The 23,034-nt window shown below is 42.2% G+C and overlaps 2 protein-coding genes across 2 annotated transcripts in view; both read right to left on the bottom strand.

Moving 5' to 3' along the window:
* LOC121386888 overlaps positions 1 to 6,224 on the bottom strand; it is a 14,001-nt gene extending 7,777 nt beyond the window's left edge. Inside the window, exons 1-2 of the mRNA XM_041517920.1 lie at positions 6,181 to 6,224; positions 2,767 to 2,994 (exon numbers count right to left, since the gene is read on the bottom strand). Of these exons, the coding sequence (XP_041373854.1) occupies positions 2,767 to 2,986 (220 nt within the window). The 5' untranslated portion in view covers positions 2,987 to 2,994; positions 6,181 to 6,224. The remainder of the gene's footprint in view (positions 1 to 2,766; positions 2,995 to 6,180) is intronic.
* A 5,756-nt stretch (positions 6,225 to 11,980) lies between these two features.
* On the bottom strand, positions 11,981 to 12,319 carry LOC121386143 (lysine-rich arabinogalactan protein 19-like). The gene has a single exon (XM_041516941.1). The coding sequence runs from the start codon at positions 12,317 to 12,319 to the stop codon at positions 11,981 to 11,983; it is 339 nt and encodes a 112-aa protein (XP_041372875.1).
* Positions 12,320 to 23,034: the final 10,715 nt, after the last annotated feature.

Below are 23,034 nucleotides of genomic sequence, written 5' to 3' on the forward strand. Positions count from 1 at the left end.
TACATCACACATACATACATCACACATACATACATCACACACACATACATCACACATACATACATCACACATACATACATCACACACACATACATCACACACACATACATCACACATACATACATCACATACATACATCGCACATACATACATCACACATACATACATCACAGACATACATCGCACACACATACATCACACACACATACATCACACATACATACATCACAGACATACATACATCACACATACATACATCACACATACATGCATCACAGACATACATCGCACATACATACATCGCGCACACATACATCACACATACATACTTCACAGACATACATACATCACACATACATACATCACACATACATACATCACAGACATACATCGCACACACATACATCGCGCATACATACTAGCCAGTGCCAGGTCTGCCTACTGTTTCATGCACGTAAGCGGGATCGACCGCGTAGATTGTAGACCCCATGCATATGGTTGAGTTAAAGAAACTTCCTTTTATGGAAGCTTCGATAGCTCAGAGCGTATCGTGGTTAGTCTTGCAATTTGCGGGCGAATCGGTGCCACAGGTTCGAGTCCCAGCAACGGCATGGGACAATTTTTGAGGCCAGAAAGGATTTAATTATCCCCTGCGCCAGTGCGTTAATATCTATGTATGTATAGTCACCTCGACATACATACAATATATAGATACATACATCATACATACTAGCCAGTGCCAGGTCTGCCTACTGTTTCATGCACGTAAGCGGGATCGACCGCGTAGATTGTAGACCCCATGCATATGGTTGAGTTAAAGAAACTTCCTTTTATGGAAGCTTCGATAGCTCAGAGCGTATCGTGGTTAGTCTTGCAATTTGCGGGCGAATCGGTGCCACAGGTTCGAGTCCCAGCAACGGCATGGGACAATTTTTGAGGCCAGAAAGGATTTAATTATCCCCTGCGCCAGTGCGTTAATATCTATGTATGTAATAGTCAACCTCGACATACATACAATATATAGATATTCATACATCAATACATACTAGCCAGTGCCAGGTCTGCCTACTGTTTCATGCACGTAAGCGGGATCGACCGCGTAGATTGTAGACCCCATGCATATGGTTGAGTTAAAGAAACTTCCTTTTATGGAAGCTTCGATAGCTCAGAGCGTATCGTGGTTAGTCTTGCAATTTGCGGGCGAATCGGTGCCACAGGTTCGAGTCCCAGCAACGGCATGGGACAATTTTTGAGGCCAGAAAGGATTTAATTATCCCCTGCGCCAGTGCGTTAATATCTATGTATGTAATAGTCAACCTCGACATACATACAATATATAGATATTCATACATCAATACATACTAGCCAGTGCCAGGTCTGCCTACTGTTTCATGCACGTAAGCGGGATCGACCGCGTAGATTGTAGACCCCATGCATATGGTTGAGTTAAAGAAACTTCCTTTTATGGAAGCTTCGATAGCTCAGAGCGTATCGTGGTTAGTCTTGCAATTTGCGGGCGAATCGGTGCCACAGGTTCGAGTCCCAGCAACGGCATGGGACAATTTTTGAGGCCAGAAAGGATTTAATTATCCCCTGCGCCAGTGCGTTAATATCTATGTATGTAATAGTCAACCTCGACATACATACAATATATAGATATTCATACATCAATACATACTAGCCAGTGCCAGGTCTGCCTACTGTTTCATGCACGTAAGCGGGATCGACCGCGTAGATTGTAGACCCCATGCATATGGTTGAGTTAAAGAAACTTCCTTTTATGGAAGCTTCGATAGCTCAGAGCGTATCGTGGTTAGTCTTGCAATTTGCGGGCGAATCGGTGCCACAGGTTCGAGTCCCAGCAACGGCATGGGACAATTTTTGAGGCCAGAAAGGATTTAATTATCCCCTGCGCCAGTGCGTTAATATCTATGTATGTAATAGTCAACCTCGACATACATACAATATATAGATATTCATACATCAATACATACTAGCCAGTGCCAGGTCTGCCTACTGTTTCATGCACGTAAGCGGGATCGACCGCGTAGATTGTAGACCCCATGCATATGGTTGAGTTAAAGAAACTTCCTTTTATGGAAGCTTCGATAGCTCAGAGCGTATCGTGGTTAGTCTTGCAATTTGCGGGCGAATCGGTGCCACAGGTTCGAGTCCCAGCAACGGCATGGGACAATTTTTGAGGCCAGAAAGGATTTAATTATCCCCTGCGCCAGTGCGTTAATATCTATGTATGTAATAGTCAACCTCGACATACATACAATATATAGATATTCATACATCAATACATACTAGCCAGTGCCAGGTCTGCCTACTGTTTCATGCACGTAAGCGGGATCGACCGCGTAGATTGTAGACCCCATGCATATGGTTGAGTTAAAGAAACTTCCTTTTATGGAAGCTTCGATAGCTCAGAGCGTATCGTGGTTAGTCTTGCAATTTGCGGGCGAATCGGTGCCACAGGTTCGAGTCCCAGCAACGGCATGGGACAATTTTTGAGGCCAGAAAGGATTTAATTATCCCCTGCGCCAGTGCGTTAATATCTATGTATGTAATAGTCAACCTCGACATACATACAATATATAGATATTCATACATCAATACATACATACATACATATATATATTATTATTATTATATATATATTGTTCTGTCAGACAAACATACATACAAACACACACACACGCACACACACACACACACACACACACACACACACACACACACACACACACACATACGACTTACCAGAATTATTCCGGGTCGGGATGTATCTACAGTCCTGCTCAAAACTAAACAGTTTGCACCCATACCACAAGCCGTTGTAGTTGGAGTGGTCGAGCACCACCCAGTAGGGCGTCATCATGGCGATCACATGGAGGAAGAAACCCGCCGAGAAGCCGATGATGCCCACACGGACTCGCTGATCACGTCGTGGCTGACGTCCGTTTGTCTCACCTGCGTACATGCTTAGATCTGTAAGAAGAAAGGAAGGACATGTTTTATTTAACGACGCACTCAACACATTTTATTGACGGTTATATGGCGTCAGACATATGGTTAAGGACTACACAAATATTGAGAGAGGAAACCCGCTGTCGCCACTTCATGAGCTACGCTTTTCGATTAGCAGCACTGGGATCTTTTATATGCACCATCCCCCAGACAGGATAACACATACCACGGATTTTGATATACCAGTCGCGATGTCCTGCCTGGAACAATACATAGCCCGATGGGCCCACCAACGAGGAACTCAGGACAGATCTCTAGAGACTAAGTAAATATTACACATCTTCCAGATTACAGATTTGGGCGGGACGTAGCTTGATGCGCGGTCGGTTTAGGATCGATCCCCATCGGTGGCCCATTGGGCTATTTCTGGTGTATCAAAGGCCGTGGCATGTACCATCCTGTCTGTGGGATCCCTTGCCACTAATAGAACAAAGTAACTGGTTTACTCTCTAAATTTATATGTCAAAATTACCAAATGTTTGACATCCGATAGCCGATGATTTGTTAATCAATGTACTCTAGTGGTAACGTTAAACAAAACAAAGTCTAACTGTTCCGAGTTACCCAATGTGTTTTAGTGGTGTCGTTAAACCAAACAAACTTTCAAACGTTACCTACTGACTGACTGTATGTCTGACTGACAGAATGAATGATTTCAGAATCAATTATTGACTAATGCTAGTATCAGACTGTCAACTGTTACGACGAAGTTGGCCAACAAGACGGTTGCGTTGTAATTTCCCCAATTCCCGGGTGCGCTCAGACTAACAACTCATGGGTTGTACGACGAGAATCGAGTTGTAAGAGCGCTCAGACTAGCAACTAGACAGTCGTAGAAGTCATGACAGCAGAAAGTTGGCCAACATTGCGCTGGCAGCTGGTAGTCTGATACTAGCATTACTGATAAACGGACATCTTGTTTCTTATAACTGTCCAGAATCTGCTGTCAATATAACAGTCTAAAGCCTAAAACACACCGAAACTGGGTCTGAGTCTGCTGTCAATATAACAGTCTAAAGCCTAAAACACACCGAAACTGGGTCTGAGTCTGGCGAGTGTGACAAAGTCACGCTATGGTGTATTTTCACCTTTTTCACGTCTGTAACTGTTACGTGTTATGAATATGATAACAGCGTTCATAAGTTTCTGTGTGTGTATATGTATGTGTATGTTTATATGTATGTGTGTATATGTGTGTATATAAAGTTTGTTTTGTTTAACGACACCACTAGAGCACAATTATATATTAATCATCGGCTATTGGATGTCAAACACTTGCTAATTTTAGTCTTAGAGAGGAAACCCGTTACATTTTACCACCAGTAGCAAGGGATCTTTTATATGTACCATCCCACAAACATGACAGCACCTACCACGGGGTTTGATATACCAGTTGTGGTGCACTGACTGGAACTAGAAATAGCCCAATGAGCACATCGATGGGGATCAATTCTAGAGCGACCGCTCATCAAGCAAGAACTTTACCACTGGGCTACGACTCATGCGTGTGTGTATGCGTGTGCAGGCGTGCGTACGTTACCACTGGTCTACGACTCATGCGTGTGTGTATGCGTGTGCAGGCGTGCGTACTTTACCACTGGACTACGACTCATGCGTGTGTGTATGCGTGTGCAGGCGTGCGTACTTTACCACTGGGCTACGACTCATGCGTGTGCAGGCGTGCGTACTTTACCACTGGGCTACGATTCATGCGTGTGTGTATGCGTGTGCGATGCGCGCGTACTTTACCACTGGGCTACGATTCATGCGTGTGTGTATGCGTGTGCAGGCGTGCGTACTTTACCACTGGGCTACGACTCATGCGTGTGCGGGCGCGCGTACTTACCACTGGGCTACGACTCATGCGTGTGCAGGCGTGCGTACTTTACTACTGGGCTACGACTCATGCGTGTGTGTATGCGTGTACGGGCGCGCGTACTTTACCACTGGGCTACGATTCATGCGTGTGTGTATGCGTGTGCAGGCGTGCGTACTTTACCACTGGGCTACGACTCATGCGTGTGTGTATGCGTGTGCGGGCGCGCGTGTGTGTGTGTGTGTGTGTTAGTGGTAGGCAGGGGAGGAACAGAGAGAAATACAGAAACACCCTCCCCCCCAAAAATATGTCCTGTATCCGGAAAATGTTACTTGTAATATATACGCGCGCGTGTGTGTATATGTGTGTGTATGCGCGCGCATGTGTATATGTGTGTGGATGTGTGTATGTATGTGTATATATGTGTGTGTTTGTGTGTATGTGTGTGTGTGTGTGTATTTTTGTGTATGTGTTTGTTTGTATGTATATGTGTATGTATGTGTGTCTGTCTGTGTGTGTATGTATGTATATATGTGTGTGTATATGTATTTATGTATGTGTGTATCTGCGCGCGTGTGTGTGTTTGTGTGTATATATGTGGTTGTTTGTGTGTGTGTGCCTGTGCGTGTGCGTCTCTCTCTCTCTCTCTCTCTCTCTCTCTCTCTCTCTCTCTCTCTCTCTCTCTCTCTCTGTGTGTGTGCGTGTGTGTGTGTGTGTGTGTGTGTGTGTGTGTTAGAGGTAGTGGGGGAGGAACAGAGGGAGGGGGTAATGTGATCGTACACCCTCCCCATTCAGCCATTATCTCTCAGTTTGACTCGATACCGGGATGCGATCCCAGGATCTAGCAGCCATGAATCAGTTGACTTATCAATCCACCACATCACTAAACAGAGCCAAAATCGTATCCATACTGCAGAGGAACAAAAGTCACACGCTCAACCTTGGTCGTTGGGCAACGCGGAAGTGAATGCAAAATGGAGGATATTAAATTTTCAGAACGTTTAGGGTCCGGTTAGCTACACGGTGGTGATTCGACAAGAGATAACAATTTCCAACACACATACACGCACGCACGAACGCACACACACACACTAACAGACACACACACACACACACACCTACACATACACACAAACACACACACACACACACACAGCCCGAATAGCTGAGGCGTGTGCTCAAGCGAGCTTGAAAGTTAAATGACAATAAGCAGGAAAACCAAATAGAAACACATTGAAATGAGAAACGGAATCTCTCAACAACGTTCTGAAACCCCACCAAAACCCATGGGGGGAGGGGTACCAAACTTTAAAACTCTTCCCGTCACTCACCTTCGCGTGCCGTGGATTGAGCAATATTTCCTCATTAGTCGGGCACAAATGTAAGAAACAGGATGTTTGTTTAGTAGTAATGTGCTGAGTCAGTAAGTAAATTAAGCACCGAGTCAATGATTTATTAACAATCAGCGAGGAAGTCAATCAGACAGTCATTCGGACAGACAGTCACTGACAAACAGACAGAGGCAGACAGACATACACACACACACACACACACACACACACACACACACATATATATATATATATATATATATATATATATATATATATATATATATATATATGTATGTATAAATCTATTAAAAAAAAACTGGGGGGGACACCCCCCTTGTCCCCCCCCCCCCCGCTTCTTATAGAGATAGACATACCGACAGAGAGGCATAGACAGACAGTCCTTCATAGAGACATACATGCATACATACAGACAGACACATACAAACATACAGACAGACAGACATAGACAGACAGGGGGACACAGATAAACAGACAGATATAGACGGACAGCAAGACAGAGAAACAGGCATAGATAGACCCAGAGAGACAGTCGGACAGGGAGACAAACAGACATACAGAGAGACGCATAGACATAGACAGACAGACACACATAGAGACAGACATAGACAGACACACATAGAGACAGACACACATAGAGACAGACAGGTCAATCAGATAATCAAGTCAGCAAGTTAGTCAGAGAGTCAGTCAATCAGTCAGTCGATCAGTAATCAGCTGTTAGGTCAGTCAGTCAGTAATTCGGTCAGTCAACCAGTCAGTAGTTTAGTCAGTCAGTCTGATGGCTAAAGTCGGTCTGCCGTTCTGGTAAGGGAACATACCAGCCTATAACACTGCATACAGTCAGCCATATATATTCCTTGTTTTGTTTTCGCCCAAAGCTAGGTTTCCATTAATGCGGCTGCGGTGCGGGTGCGTCCGATTGCGGTGCGGAAGCGTCCGATTGCGTTGCGGATGCTTGCGTTTGTTGTGTTTCCATTTATGCGGCTACTGACTGTGATTAGGCCAGTCATAGATTCCAAGATGAAACACACTTATTGTTAGAAAAAGAGCTTATTATGACAGTACTATACAAGTTGATACAGAAAATAACAAATACGATATTATAAAAATTAGTACCAACAAGGAGCGTACCAGAACCATGTCTTTTCATGTCATAGAACATAATATCCTCCTGTGCTATCCAACACTGGCATATATATATATATATATATATATATATATATATATATATATATATGTATATATGTATGTACAGATACATATAGGTACACAGATATTAACGCAATGGCACAGGGGATAATTAAATCCTTTTTGGATTCACAAATTGTCCCATGCGATTGATGGGACTGAAACCTGTGGCACCGAATCGCCATCAAATTCCAGACTAGCCACGATGCGTTGTGAGCTATTGAGGCATCTATATATCTATGTATCTTATACATAACATAAAGTTCAGCAACTTTTCCAGAAGTTATATACAATATTCATATGTTAGACCAAACATCAAATTAGGATCGTATCGGGTTGCATGGGTCTACCACACGGTTAGGCCTACCTGTGCTGTAGACTGCAATCAACACCACTATCATTAGAAGAAGTTTGCTGGCGTGGCGGTCTTTTTTTTATTATTAAAAATCATTTATGACGCGCATCCGTCTAAATATACCGGCCTCGGTGGCGTCGTGGTAGGCCATGGGTCTACAGGCTGGTAGGTACTGGGTTCGGATCCCAGTCGAGGCCTGGGATTTTTAATCCAGATACCGACTCGAAACCCTGAGTGAGTGCTCCGCAAGGCTCAATGGGTAGGTGTAAACCACTTGCACCGACCAGTGATCCATAGCTGGTTCAACAAAGGCCATGGTTTGTGCTATCCTGCCTGTGGGAAGCGCAAATAAAAGATCCCTTGCTGCTAATCGGAAGAGTAGCCCATGTAGTGGCGACAGCGGGTTTCCTCTCAAAATCTGTGTGGTTCTTAACCATATGTCTGACGCCATATAACCGTAAATAAAATGTGTTGAGTGCGTCGTTAACTAAAACATTTCTTTCTTTCTTTCCGTCTAAATATAGACTAGATATCTGACTGTCTGTGACCGAGCCGGACTAGACCATTACAGAGAAGGGGTGTAATCATACAATAGTTATCTGTGCTGTACAGTACAATACTGTTGCACGTTGACACTCGGAGTTCAGTGTTTGTGTAACAGGGGCATTTTAATCTGTACATAATGTTTTATTTTGTTTATTTCAGTTTACAATTAGTTTATTCTTTCTTTCAGACTGACATGCAAACTGAAATAATTATAGTTCACCTGACTCTTGTACACACTTCACTGTCGTTCGCGTCACGGCAATCGGCACCTACGTTTTTAGCAATAACTTTAATTCTAAAAAATAGATTTTTCGCTCCTATTTTTTTAATTTTTGAAATAATTTAATTTAAATTAAAAGAAACAATAGTTCTTTTTTTAAATTTCCAAAACTTTTTTTCCTTTTTTGCCTAAAATAAAATAATCAAGAAAAAACACGATTTTTTCTTAACAAAATTTATAGTATATCTTTATTCCCTTACAATAAATAAAGAATTCAGACAACGTATTACAATTTGGCAATTCAGGAGGGCTGAGGGCATGTTGCATGAATTTCACACAAAGTGTCAAATATCGCGTTTTCGCCAAAATCTTTAAAACACAATCCCCTTAAATTGTAAGATATATCTACAACATAGTAATTTTAACTGAAGTTTGTGGTTGCTATGGTTACGAAAATGACCGTGGAAAATTTCTCAAAAATCGAAAATTGTCTAAAAAAAAATTGTTTCGCTATTTTGTTAATTTTTGAAATAATTTTATTTAAATTCACAGAAAAAAATATTGTGATTTTTATTTCCAAAACTGTTTTTCTTTTCGCCTACGTCGATCGAAACTAAAATAATAAAGAAAAAAACCTACTAGGACATTTAGCTGTTTGTGGTATAGGCCAACGAAATGCACAGAACACACAACTCATCCACCCCTTGCAGCAGCAGCAATGGTACAGCCCACGCATATCTGATGTTTACCGGACAAAAGACACACAAAAACACCTTCGTGTCGTTTATAAGACAAAAATTACAATTATTGCACATTTAGCATAATCTACAATCAATCCCAAAGTCATAAAATCGAGAAATTGATACATTTATTTACAAACTTTGACGTTTTCACTAAGTTCGTAACAGCAGACATATGGAGTGCGCATGCGCTGAGAGTGAGAAAGTTCGTAAACTTCACTTTTTTCAATAAAAAAATGACGGATTATAATCTGCACCAATCAAAAAAATATTTACACTGATAGCTCGGCAAGTATCTCAGACATTAATTGGCTAGCGAACTGGGATGAAACCGCCCCCTGTCAAAATGCTTGACACTGGGAATCCCTTCGAGTGTCCGATTTTAGCAGGGAATCCTCAAGCTTTTCAATTAGGAATGAAATTTAAACGATTTAAAAAAAATGAAAAATGACGGTGAAAATATCAATCAGAAAAATATAACAAAACTATTTTCGGGTAGAAAAATGGTTCAAGTTCCATATTCTGAGCGAACTGGCTCGCGATCGCCGTTTTATTAAAATAAAAATGGTGTTGACAGTGAAAAAGCCAATGTTAAAACGTTACTTAACCATTGCATTTAATTAGGTCAGCGCTCAGTGAGCAAACGTCTTGTAATGTTTGCTGTAAGTCTACTTAATCAGTGTAGTCCAATATCCGTAACCAAACAAACACAAAAATCATGAATCACTGCTGTTTTCACGGTTTTACTAATCAGTTTGAAATGTGTTGATCCTCATTTATGGATCTCTCTCTCTCTCTCTCTCTCTCTCTCTCTCTCTCTCTCTCTCTCTCTCTCTCTCTCTCTCTCTCTCTCTCTCTCTCTCTCTCTCTCTCGTTCCAGTCAGTGCACCGCGACTGGTATATCAAAGGCCGTGGTATGTGCTATCCTGTCTGTGGGATGGTGCATATAAAAGATCCCTTTCTACTAATGGAATTTTCTTTTAGCGAATTTCCTCTCTAAGACAATATATCAGATTGACCGGATGTTTTGAAAATAACAACAGCCAATGATGAGTAAATCAATGTTAAACAAAACTTTAAAAACTCTCTCTCTCTCTCTCTCTCTCTCTCTCTCTCTCTCTCTCTCTCTCTCTCTCTCTCTCTCTCTCTCTCTCTCTCTCTCTCTCTCTCTCTCTCTCTCTCTCTCTCTCTCTCTCTCTCTCTCTCTCTCTCAAGACTATGTGTCAGAATAATCAAATATATTTGACCTCCAATAGCCGAAAGAAAGAAAGAAATGTTTTATTTAACGACGCACTCAACACATTTTATTTACGGTTATATGGCGTCAGACATATAGTTAAGGACCACACAGATTTTGAGAGGAAACCCGCTGTCGCCACTTCATGGGCTACTATTTCCGATTAGCAGCAAGGGATCTTTTATTTGCGCTTCCCACAGGCAGGATAGCACAAACCATGGCCTTTGTTGAACCAGTTATGGATCACTGATCGGTGCAAGTGGTTTACACCTACCCATTGAGCCTTGCGGAGCACTCACTCAGGGTTTGGAGTCGGTATCTGGATTAAAAATATCATGCCTCGACTGGGATCCGAACCCAGTACCTACCAGCCTGTTGACCGATGGCCTAACCACGACGCCACCGTCCAATAGCCGATGATTAATTAATCAGTTTCATCGATCCAGTTATTTGGAGATTAAATCGAGAAGATAACGCTCAAACTCTGGCCCAACACAAAGCTGTCACGGGGCAGTCAGTCGAATAAGATCCCATTGTTGTTGTAAGTGGTATGGTTTAATGTTCACTATCTTATATTTCGCAACAGCGAGATTGATGTCGAAATCGGCTAGTCGAGCTGACTGGGAAACTGGGAAACTCTTTTTACGTGCCCCTATCCACAGAGGTTCAGGCACGCCCACCACGGATTTAGCCTCTGACTTCGCCAGTGACTAACTCCGGAGCAGGAGGGGGGGGGGGGGGGGGGGGGGGGGGGGGGGTAAGTTTGAGGTGGGCGGAATTTGGAATAAAGCCATTTAGTAAGGTCGACGCGAGCGCGGACCAAATAGCAGACACTTCGTAAACTTGAAGTACACCGAGTGGGAGCCGTGCTCTGATTGGCTGAATTTCGATTCCTCGATGAAGCCTGTATTTGACCTAAGTCTACAAAGAGTAACTGCATCCAAAACATGTCCGGACTCTAAAATGTAACCAAAAATAGTTAAGACTGCTCAGCCAAAAGGTTTTTTAAGGTGATTTTGAGCAATTGATCGGGCGCCAAAATAAAATGCGTTAGACTACTTATAAAAAAATAAACATAAGAATTTTGAACTGCTTCCAAAACGTTTAAAGTCTAACTAGCCCAAAAAAGAGGTTGGTACTCACGGAGGTAAAGGTTGTTATCTAGGGGGTTCCGATGTAGTCTTGGATGTCAAGGTGCGGGAGGAGCTGCCGGTAATCGGAGTCTGCTAGCGACCTGGTGATTGGACGGTAGTGTGGACCCGCGACGGTTTTCAGGACACGATGTAATGTCGGGTTGTCCATCTCCTGTAGTAGCAGACCTTGATTGAATTTCCCATTCCGGCGAATGGTTACGCACACTGCGTTCTATCCCTCCCGCATCTTGAGCCGGTGCACCGCGAATTCCCCCTCGTTAAGTCCGTCGGGTAGTGGTTGATAAGCCTGCTCCTTAGGGCGGCTAATCAAATGGCGTACATCGGAGAGGTTCGTCTTCACCAGCTGCTGGTAACGCTGTTGGAGACGGCCGGCCTGCAGTGACCACCATCTGGTTCTGTCCTCGGCTGCGGCGGTTTGGAGGGGCGAGTTGGCTTGGGTGGTGTTGAGCTCGGGGGAGTGTTCGCCTTCCTCCTCTTCACGACTGGCTCCTTCCGGGCCTGCGCCTCAACGGGTGTCGTCGGTGGAGTCGGCGATATGTCCGGAGGCGCTTGAGTAGGGCTAGGTGTCGGAGGCCGATTGGACGGGGTGACACAGATGGCTGCGTCAGGCTCGTCCAATTCGTCGTCTTCCAGTGGGACGGTAGCCGAGACAGCCGGGGCCGGAACCTCTTCCATCTGGGTCGTCTTCTGGTGAGCGGTGTTCGGCGGTCTAACAGAAGGAGTCGCCGCCGGCGGTTTAGCCACCGGTTTTGACCCCCCCCCCCCTGCGCCGCCGCTGGCACACGTCTCCTCTTCCTCCACCTTCCTTTCTTCTGAATCCGGTCTCCGTACACCAAGGTCACGGTTGCCCGTGACCCGGTGTACGAGACCCGGTATTCTATCAGCATTCCATAACTATTAATCAGTCCCCCCAGGTGGGGGGGGGGGGGGGGGCAGATCGAGAGAGCAAGGGCTAACGTCCGTCGTCATCGAGATATTAGATTGGTCGAGCTGACTGCAAACAGAACCTCTGTAACTTGTCTCTATGTAAAGAGAAAATATATATAACGACGTTCATCCATACCACTTATCCCAACAGTGGGATCATATTCGGCCGACTGCCCCGTGACAGCTTTGTGTTGGTCCAAAGTTTAAGCGTTAGCTGCTCGATTTAGTGTCCGTTACATCTACAAACAACTGGATCGAGGAAACTCAGTACAGAGCATACTGATTAATTAGTCATCGGCTATCAATCTAATTAAATTTAGCTCCACTATACCAGTAGAGCAAATTTTTTATCAGATTGATCGGCTATTGGAAGTCAACTATTTGATTATTCTGACATATTATATGTCTTCAGGGAAACCCGCAACAGTTTTCCATTAGAAGGAAGAGATCTTTCATGTGCACTTTTTTAACAGACAGGACAGCACATACCAAGGCCGCAGGGAAGCACGTGGTTTCTGATACACATTACAGAAGGTGTACTATAGGAAACGAAACAAGTTCGATGCACTCTTTATAGCTCACGAGTGTGTGTGTGAGAGAGAGAGAGAGAGAGAGAGAGAGAGAGAGAGAGAGAGAGAGAGAGAGCGAGAGAGAGTGTGTGTGTTTTTATTTTTCTCTCTCGTTCACTTTCTCTTTATACAGTATATATATATATATATATATATATATATATATAGAGAGAGAGAGAGAGAGAGAGAGAGAGAGAGAGAGAGAGAGAGAGAGAGAGAGAGAGTTCATTAGTGTTCATCAGAACATCATAAAGTTACCAACAGATGGGATCACAAAAGATCATCTGTAGTTAGGGAAGGAAGGAACTGTTTAATTTAACGACGCACTCAACACATTTTATTTACGATTATATGGCGTCAGGCATATGGTTAAGGGCCACACAAATATTGAGAGAGGAAACCCGCTGTCGCCACTTCATGGGTTACTCTTTTCGATTAGCAGCAAGCGATCTTTTATATGCACCATCCCACAGACAGGGTAGTACATACCACGGCCTTTTGATGTACCAGTTATCGTGCACTGGCTGGAAAAGAAATTTGGAAACAAGTGACATCTCGAAATATGCCTGACTTGAGACCAATTAGTTGAAGAACTGCGCACTATCGGTTACGTGGTCATGCATTACGACTGCGAGTGTTCTGCAACACGTTGTCTTGTTTCAACGTCGCCGACGACGCACCAAGCATGGTGTAGACCACACTTTAGATTCATAAAAGCAGAGTGGACCACTGTACTTTTAACAGATAAGTAATACATCCATGGCGAACCACAGGTTTTCACTTACTTTAAAATATCTGAAGGGTCCACGGGAATACCGTATGATATCTAAAACAGATAGTATTATAGCGGTCGTGTATGTTAACGTCATAACGATACACCAAGTTAAAAACATATAATTATGGTAGGCCGTTAAGAGTAGTTGGTAAATAATGCTTTCTTAGGCATAAATATGTAAACGTTAAAATTCCAAAATATCACGTTTCTAAAAATGTGACATCACAGGTTATTCTTGTGAACCCTTCCTACGTATCACTGAGATTTTAATGTGACATCACAGGTTATTCTCGTGAACCCTTCCTACGTATCACTGAGATTTTAATGTGACATCACAGGTTATTCTCGTGAACCCTTCCTACGTATTACTGAGATTTTAATGTGACATCACAGGTTATTCTCGTGAACCCTTCCTACGTATTACTGAGATTTTAATGTGACATCACAGGTTATTCTCGTGGACCCTTCCTACGTGTCACTGAGATTTTAATGTGACATCACAGGTTATTCTCGTGGACCCTTCCTACGTGTCACTGAGATTTTAATGTGACATCACAGGCTATTCTCGTGAACCCTTCCTACGTATCACAAAATGATGTGATGTAGTGTAAAAGTTTGCGTTTACGGCCCTCTGTTTTGGGTGTTAAATTTATAATAAATTGTCATTTTAATGCAATTCCTTATAGATTTTGTAGCAAAATAAAGAGACCTTTTTAAAAAAATTATTATTTCTGAACGTGATTAAATTAAGAAGTTATAGCAATTCTCAGAACAGTGCGTAAAGTGGTTTATATCGTTTCCATACAGGTTGGCCTTCGTGCATGTGCGTCGAAAATAAAGGTTTAAGAGAAAAAATAGCGAAGGTAATAAATAGAATAACAAACTCGGTACCAGTTATTATCAAATTTATATCCCACGTCAAAATTATTTCACTCGGGACATAAATTTTATAATAACTGATAACTCGTTTATTATCCTCTCTCTCTCTCTCTCTCTCTCTCTCTCTCTCTCTCTCTCTCTCTCTCTCTCTCTCTCTCTATATATATATATATATATATATATATATCCACACACACACACACACACACACACACACACACACACACGGCGGCCGTGTACATAGCTTCAGCTGAAGAGAGTGAGCTATCTACACGGCGGTCTTATGATTGGGGAAAAGCCCCAGAGTAAGGCACCACGCCTAAACCTTTCCGGGTGAAGGTTTCCGTCTTGTAAACAATAATAGCGATGTCCAGGGCCCCGTTCCACGAAGCCATCTCAGCCCTAAGATTACATTAGACGCATAGCTACCCTATGAACTAAGTTGATCTTAGGGCTAAGATCACTTCGTAGAACGGTGCCCAGATGGCGCTGCAGAGGAAGGAGACGCTGTCTGTGCTTCAAGAGCGAGACGGTCGTTTGAACGGATATGATCGCTCTCTCAGCCAGAGATAACTCTAAATGGAAAACACGAAATTGCTGCCTACCACCAGATGGGCAAAAGTTCGTGCTCTAATACAATATGAACCCTATGCTAGACGTTACTTACCATTATATTGATCCATTTTCTAGTTCGCCGAAATATATATTTCACATATTGAATATTATTAATCACTCTTGCACACACTACAGGAAGAAACCCGTCAACACCAGGTCCTATGTATCTAACCGGAACATTATTGAAATCTGGTGCTACCACCTAACCCCGTTTTGATACAACCATGACGATATGTCAGCTACCACCTAACCCCGTTTTGATACAACCATGACAATATGTCAGCTAACACCTAACCCCGTTTTGATACAACCATGACAATATGTCAGCTAACACCTAACCCCGTTTTGATACAACCATGACAATATGTCAGCTAACACCTAACCCCGTTTTGATACAACCATGACAATATGTCAGCTAACACCTAACCCCGTTTTGATACAACCATGACAATATGTCAGCTAACACCTAAATCTCTTTTAATACAACCATGACAATATGGCAGCTAACACCTAACCCCGTTTTGATACAACCATGACAATATGTCAGCTAACACCTAAACCTGTTTTAATACATCCATGACAATATGTCAGCTAACACCTAACCCCGTTTTCATACAACCATGACAATATGTCAGCTACCACCTAACCCCGTTTTGATACAACCATGACAATATGGCAGCTAACACCTAACCCCGTTTTGATACAACCATGACAATATGGCAGCTACCACCTAACCCCGTTTTGATACAACCATGACAATATGTCAGCTAAAACCTAACCCCGTTTTGATACAACCATGACAATATGGCAGCTAACACCTAACCCCGTTTTGATACAACCATGACAATATGGCAGCTACCACCTAACCCCGTTTTGATACAACCATGACAATATGTCAGCTACCACCTAACCCCGTTTTGATACAACCATGACAATATGGCAGCTAACACCTAACCCCGTTTTGATACAACCATGACAATATGGCAGCTAACACCTAAACCCCGTTTTGATACAACCATGACAATATGTCAGCTACCACCTAACCCCGTTTTGATACAACCATGACAATATGGCAGCTAACACCTAACCCCGTTTTGATACAACCATGACAATATGGCAGCTAACACCTAACCCCGTTTTGATACAACCATGACAATATGTCAGCTACCACCTAACCCCGTTTTGATACAACCATGACAATATGGCAGCTAACACCTAACCCCGTTTTGATACAACCATGACAATATGGCAGCTAACACCTAACCCCGTTTTGATACAACCATGACAATATGGCAGCTAACACCTAAACCTGTTTTAATAAATCCAGGACAATATGTCGACAAGACAAGACTTTATTTACACTCGGGCCGTTACACAACGGCATAGGAGGAATATATACATAAGCATTTTGTTATATACACGTGACAAGATGGTTGACAGTAAATACATTAATTACAATACATTCACAAACACATATACAAACATATACAGTCACACACATCAATATATTATGTAATAATACAAATGTTTAACACAGATATACGGGTATCCAAGTATTTATAAACGAATAGATTGTTAAACTTGTATATGGTGCAGTGGATAATGATAGTATTTTGTTAAATATGTTTGGTTTTTATGGTGTTTTAGTCAAGGGCGTTTGAATTCATTAGTTATTATATTTATGAAATTTGATCATTTCTTTAGGGTACTAATTCGTTTATTCTCCATTGGTTCTCTAAATTTATAAGTACTTGGTCGCGTATAATAATATTTGTGTAGCAACTGGACTCTTGAATTATGGAAAAAATGGCAAATAAAAAGATAATGGAACTCGTCGCCAATGTCCATTACATTACATAATGTGCAAATTCTATCTTCTATGAGTATATTATTCCAACGTCCAATGTCAACACCTAAACCTATTTTAATACATCCATGACAATATGTCAGCTAACACCTAAACCTGTTTTAATACAGCCAGGAAAATATGTCAGCTAACACCTAAACCTATTTTAATACAGCCAGGACAATATGTCAGCTAACACCTAAACCTATTTTAATACATCCATGACAATATGTCAGCTAACACCTAAACCTGTTTTAATACAGCCAGGACAATATGTCAGCTAACACCTAAACCTATTTTAATACATCCATGACAATATGTCAGCTAACACCTAAACCTGTTTTAATACACCTATGACAATATGTCAGCTAACACCTAAACCTATTTTAATACACCTATGACAATATGTCAGCTAACACCTAAACCTATTTTAATACACCTATGACAATATGTCAGCTAACACCTAAACCTATTTTAATACACCTATGACAATATGTTGGCTAACACCTAAACTTATTTTAATACATCCATGACAATATGTCAGCTAACAACTAAACAAGTAAAGTTTGTTTTATTTAACGACGCCACTAGAGCACATTGATTTTTTATCTTATCATCGGCTATTGGACGTCAAACATATGGTCATTCTGACACTGGTTTTTAGAGGAAACCCGCTGTCGCAACGTGGGTTACTCTTTTACGACAGGCAGCAAGGGATCTTTTATTTGCGCTTCCCACAGGCAGGATAGCACAAACCATGGCCTTTGTTGAACCAGTTATGGATCACTGGTCGGTGCAAGTGGTTTACACCTACCCATTGAGCCTTGCGGAGCACTCACTCAGGGTTTGGAGTCGGTATCTGGATTAAAAACCCCATGCCTCGACTGGGATCCGAACCCAGTACCTACCAGCCTGTAGACCGATGGCCTACCACGACGCCACCAAGGCCGGTAGCCAACAACTAAACCTGTTTTAATACATCTATGACAATATGTCAGCTAACACCTACACCTATTTTAATACATCCATGACAATATGTCAGCTAACAACTAAACCTGTTTTAATACATCTATGACAATATGTCAGCTAACAACCAGGGGCCAAATTCGTAAAAGCTTGCTGAGCCTAGTTACTTGCTATACTGGCTTCTAACTCCAGTTTGTTGCTATGTGTTATTCATAAAACCCTTCTAATGGTAGCAAGCTTCTAAGTTGCTTGCTAAGTGTAGAGTCGATCGGGAGTACCTCTAACTCATTAGCAAGTGCTAAGTCACTTGTTTGTGCAGTCAGGATGGCACCTAGAATGTTGCAGTTGACGGAGTTACGACGAGCAATGTGACGGGAACGTATTTTCTGGGATTATAGGAACCCTTTGGATGTGTTTTCGGACTCTGAACTTATAAAACGCTATAGATTTTCTTGCATGGGAATAATGCGTATTACGGATATAGTTGCCGTGGACATTGAACACGAAACAAGACGAAACTGCGCCCTTCTGTCCTATCAGCAAGTCCTCATAGCTTTGCAATACTATGCTTCTGGGACATTTCATATCATTGTTGGCGATCCTCTACAGATATCACAATCTACACCTTGCAGATCGATACACTGTGTATCCACTTCCCTAGCACACACAATAGATGACTTTGTGAAATTTCCAAATAACGCCGAGGCTCAAATAATTAAGGACGAGTTTTTTTTTCAAATAGGACAGTTCCCTGGTGTTATCGGGTGTGTAGATAGCACACATCTTTCTGGGATGCGTCGAGTGTATCTTTAAATTCCTCGTACTTTTGCGCCAAAAATAATTTTTCATTTTGAGAATAATTATACTTTCTGCTTTTTCTTTGTTGCTACATTTAATTCAAAACTCATATCGAATGTTCAATAAAGATGTATCTATTATCCCATCACAACATTACATTTGAAATGGACATGTATGTAAAAAAAATTGACATGGTGTTGTCAAGGATTGGACAATTGCCAATATGCTTATCAGGCAACTATGGAGCAGCATGTTTAATATGCTTTTATGAATTACAAACCAAACCAAACGCATAATTCAACGCGGAAGCCAATCCGAGTGAGTTCCTACTGACACCGAAAATGGCGACACCGATTAAGACGAGAATACCTACAATTAAACATACCAATAATTTACATCAGTGTGTTTTACCGGTGGTGATAATGATAGTGATCATGTCTCTAGTGATGATGAGGATGCATATGTATGTAGGTATTTAGGTATGTAGGTATGTAGACATGTAGGTATGTAGACATGTAGACATGTATGTATTTAGGTATGTAGACATGTATGTATGTATGTATGTATGTAGGTATGTAGACATGTAGGTATGTAGACATGTAGGTATGTCAATACGTAGGTATTTAGGTATGTAGACATGTAGGCATGTAGACATGTAGGTATTTAGGTATGTAGACATGTAGGTATTTAGGTATGTAGACATGTATACATGTAGGTATTTAGGTATGTAGGTATTTAGGCATGTAGGTATTTAGGTATGTAGTCATGTAGGCATGTAGACATGTATGTATTTAGGTATGTAGACATGTAGGCATGTATTTAGGTATGTAGACATGTATGTATGTAGGTATTTAGGTATGTAGACATGTAGGTATGTAGGTATGTAGACATGTATGCATGTAGGTATGTAGACATGTAGGTATGTAGGCATGTACGTACGTACATACGTATGTATGCATGCATGTATATATGTATGTATGCTTATGTATATGTGTATTTATATGTGTTTGCATGTATGCATGTATTAATGTATATATTGTATGTATATCGAGGTTGACTGTTACATACATAGATATTAACACACTGGCGCAGGGTATAATTGAATACTTTCTGGCCTTACAAATTGTCCCATGCCGTTACTCACCTATGGCACCGAATCGTCCGCAAATTGCTACCACTACTACTACCTTTACCAAGACAACTACTACTATCACTACCACTACTACTACCACTACTACTACCACTACTACTACCTTTACCAAGACTACTACTAGCACTACCACTACTACTACCAATATTACCATTACTACCTCTACCAAGACCACTACTACTACTGCCACTACTATTACTACTACTACTACCACTTGCCAAGTGATCTGAATGCATGGAATCAGTTAGACAAGTAAAACAATCCGTCACTCATAATCCCGCCATGTTCTCCGCTATCGTTCAAGCTATAAATAATAAACCTATTGCAAAAAACAGAGTGAAAATCACTTGTTTCTGCTGATCGTCTGGTGGAATTGTGGGAATAGCAAGACGAGTCTATATTTTGAAAGGTATACAGGGCGCTTCGGTTGATTACGATATATTATCTCGGGCCGATCTCAATGTACGTCACAATCAATGGGGTTTCGCTAACCAGAACATGGGCTACGTTACTAACACTGGAGCTGTGTTAACAATAACAGTCGACGTGTACCTTACTACAGTGGAAAGATGAAATGTCAGAATAACTTAATAATTTGCGGCCACTATATCAGCAAACTACGTCAATATACCACTATGCGTCTGAACATTGATATAATTTAGGTATTGTGTGGATTTGTTTAATTATTTTTAAAACCATATCATGCCTATTGATATTAACGTGTACAAAATGACGTCATTATGACGTAGATTGGCCATACCGATATTGAGCAATTGGAAATCCTCGTAACTTCTGTCGAAACAGAACAGTGTAGCTATACAGTTTGTTAACTTGTTTGAATATTCCTACAAACGGAGAGATTTTCCCTTACAAACAAAACAATCTAAATTAGATATGCATAACTGTTTATTTTGTTAGCAAATAACTAAACTATAACAACATAATATCAATACCATAACCAAGAGAGTAACACGCATGACACCCCTATTTGGAAATTGGACTTGCCCGACATCAGACCTAGAAACAATCACGACCGCCAAAGTTGTATGCTTCGAACGATCCAAAATGCAATTTTTAAGATCATTAAAAACATAAATAACGAACTCGTACAAGACGTGGATATAAAAGCAGTTAATTTTTCTCATTTGTAATGGTACCAGGAATAATGGGCATGTTATATATTCTCATTTTTTATTATTGAGAGAAAACACCAAAAATTTGCTTCTAGTAATTAATTATGCACCTGTGTGCCAGTCATATATATATACTCTTCAAAAAAAGAAACGCAAAAGGGTACAAATGGGTTATAACTCCGATTTTATGTTTTCTACCGGTTCATGCTTTGTGAATATAAGGTCATTGCATGTCCCAAACACATTCCCACGGTTACATTCGATAAAACGCAGCTACTGTACAATAAAGTTCCAAAATGTGAATATTCGCAAAAACGCAGCCACGTGCAAACCATGTCACCACTGCACGTGCGTTGTCTGCACGTGCAACATGAACACCGACAGTATAAAAGTGCAGGGTGTTCGCTTGCCTGGCCTCTGTATCTGGCCGACAGTTGACAATCCAGGACATGCCACGTCTCAGTGAACCGCAGAGAAACAATGCCATCGGCCGACTAGACGCAGGCGAATCCAGAACGGCCGTTGCCAGGGCATTCCATGTGTCCCCAAGCACCATCTCCAGACTGTGGGACCGTTACCAGCAACATGGATCAACACGTGACCTCCCTAGATCCGGTCGACCACGGGTCACTACCCCCGGGCAGGACCGCTACATCCGGGTACGCCACCTTCGAGAACGATTGACTACTGCCACCTCCACAGCCGCAGCAATACCAGGTTTGCGCAGGATATCCGACCAGACCGTACGGAACCGCCTACGTGAGGTAGGAATTCGTGCCAGACGTCCAGTTCGAAGTGTCATCTTAACACCACAACACCGTCGACTCCGACTGCAGTGGTGCCAGATTCATCGACAATGGCCTCAACTGCGATGGAGACAGGTGTGTTTCAGTGACGAGTCCCGATTTCTGCTCCGACGTCATGATGGAAGATGTCGGGAGTATAGGCGTCGTGGTGAACGTTATGCGGCAAACTGCGTGCAGGAAGTGGACAGATTCGGCGGGGGTAGTGTCATGGTGTGGGCAGCCATCTCACACACTGGCAGAACTGACCTGGTCCACGTGCAGGGCAACCTGAATGCACAGGGCTACATTGACCAGATCCTCCGGCCACACATCGTTCCAGTTATGGCCAACGCCAACGCAGTGTTCCAACATGACAACGCCAGGCCTCACACAGCACGTCTCACAGCGGCTTTCCTACAGAACAACAACATTAATGTCCTTCCTTGGCCATCGATATCACCGGATTTGAACCCAATTGAGCATCTATTGGACGAGTTGGACCGACGCCTCCGACAGCGACAACCACAGCCCCAGACCCTGCCCGAGCTGGCAGCAGCCTTGCAGGCCGAGTGGGCCACCATCCCCCGGGACGTCATCCGTACTCTGGTTGCTTCAATGGGCAAGCGGTGCCAGGCAGTTGTCAACACACGCGGAGGCCACACCCGGTATTGACTCCAGATGACCTTGACCTTGGTGGTGTGTCCTATCACTTACTCACAATGGACTAGAGTGAATTGTGAACAATCCTGCAACATTTGGTAATTATCGGACTCACCATTCAATAATTAAATCAATTCTCCAAATGTTACGACAATGTGGTTTTGCGTTTCTTCTTTTGAAGAGTATATATATATATATATATATATATATATATATATATATATATTCATTTCCGGGAAAAACTACTATAACGCTGCCAGGTCATTAGGCCTACTCAGACATTTTGA

This window comes from Gigantopelta aegis, chromosome 12 (genome assembly GCF_016097555.1).
Source record: "Gigantopelta aegis isolate Gae_Host chromosome 12, Gae_host_genome, whole genome shotgun sequence".
Classification (NCBI taxonomy): Eukaryota; Metazoa; Mollusca; class Gastropoda; order Neomphalida; family Peltospiridae; genus Gigantopelta; species Gigantopelta aegis.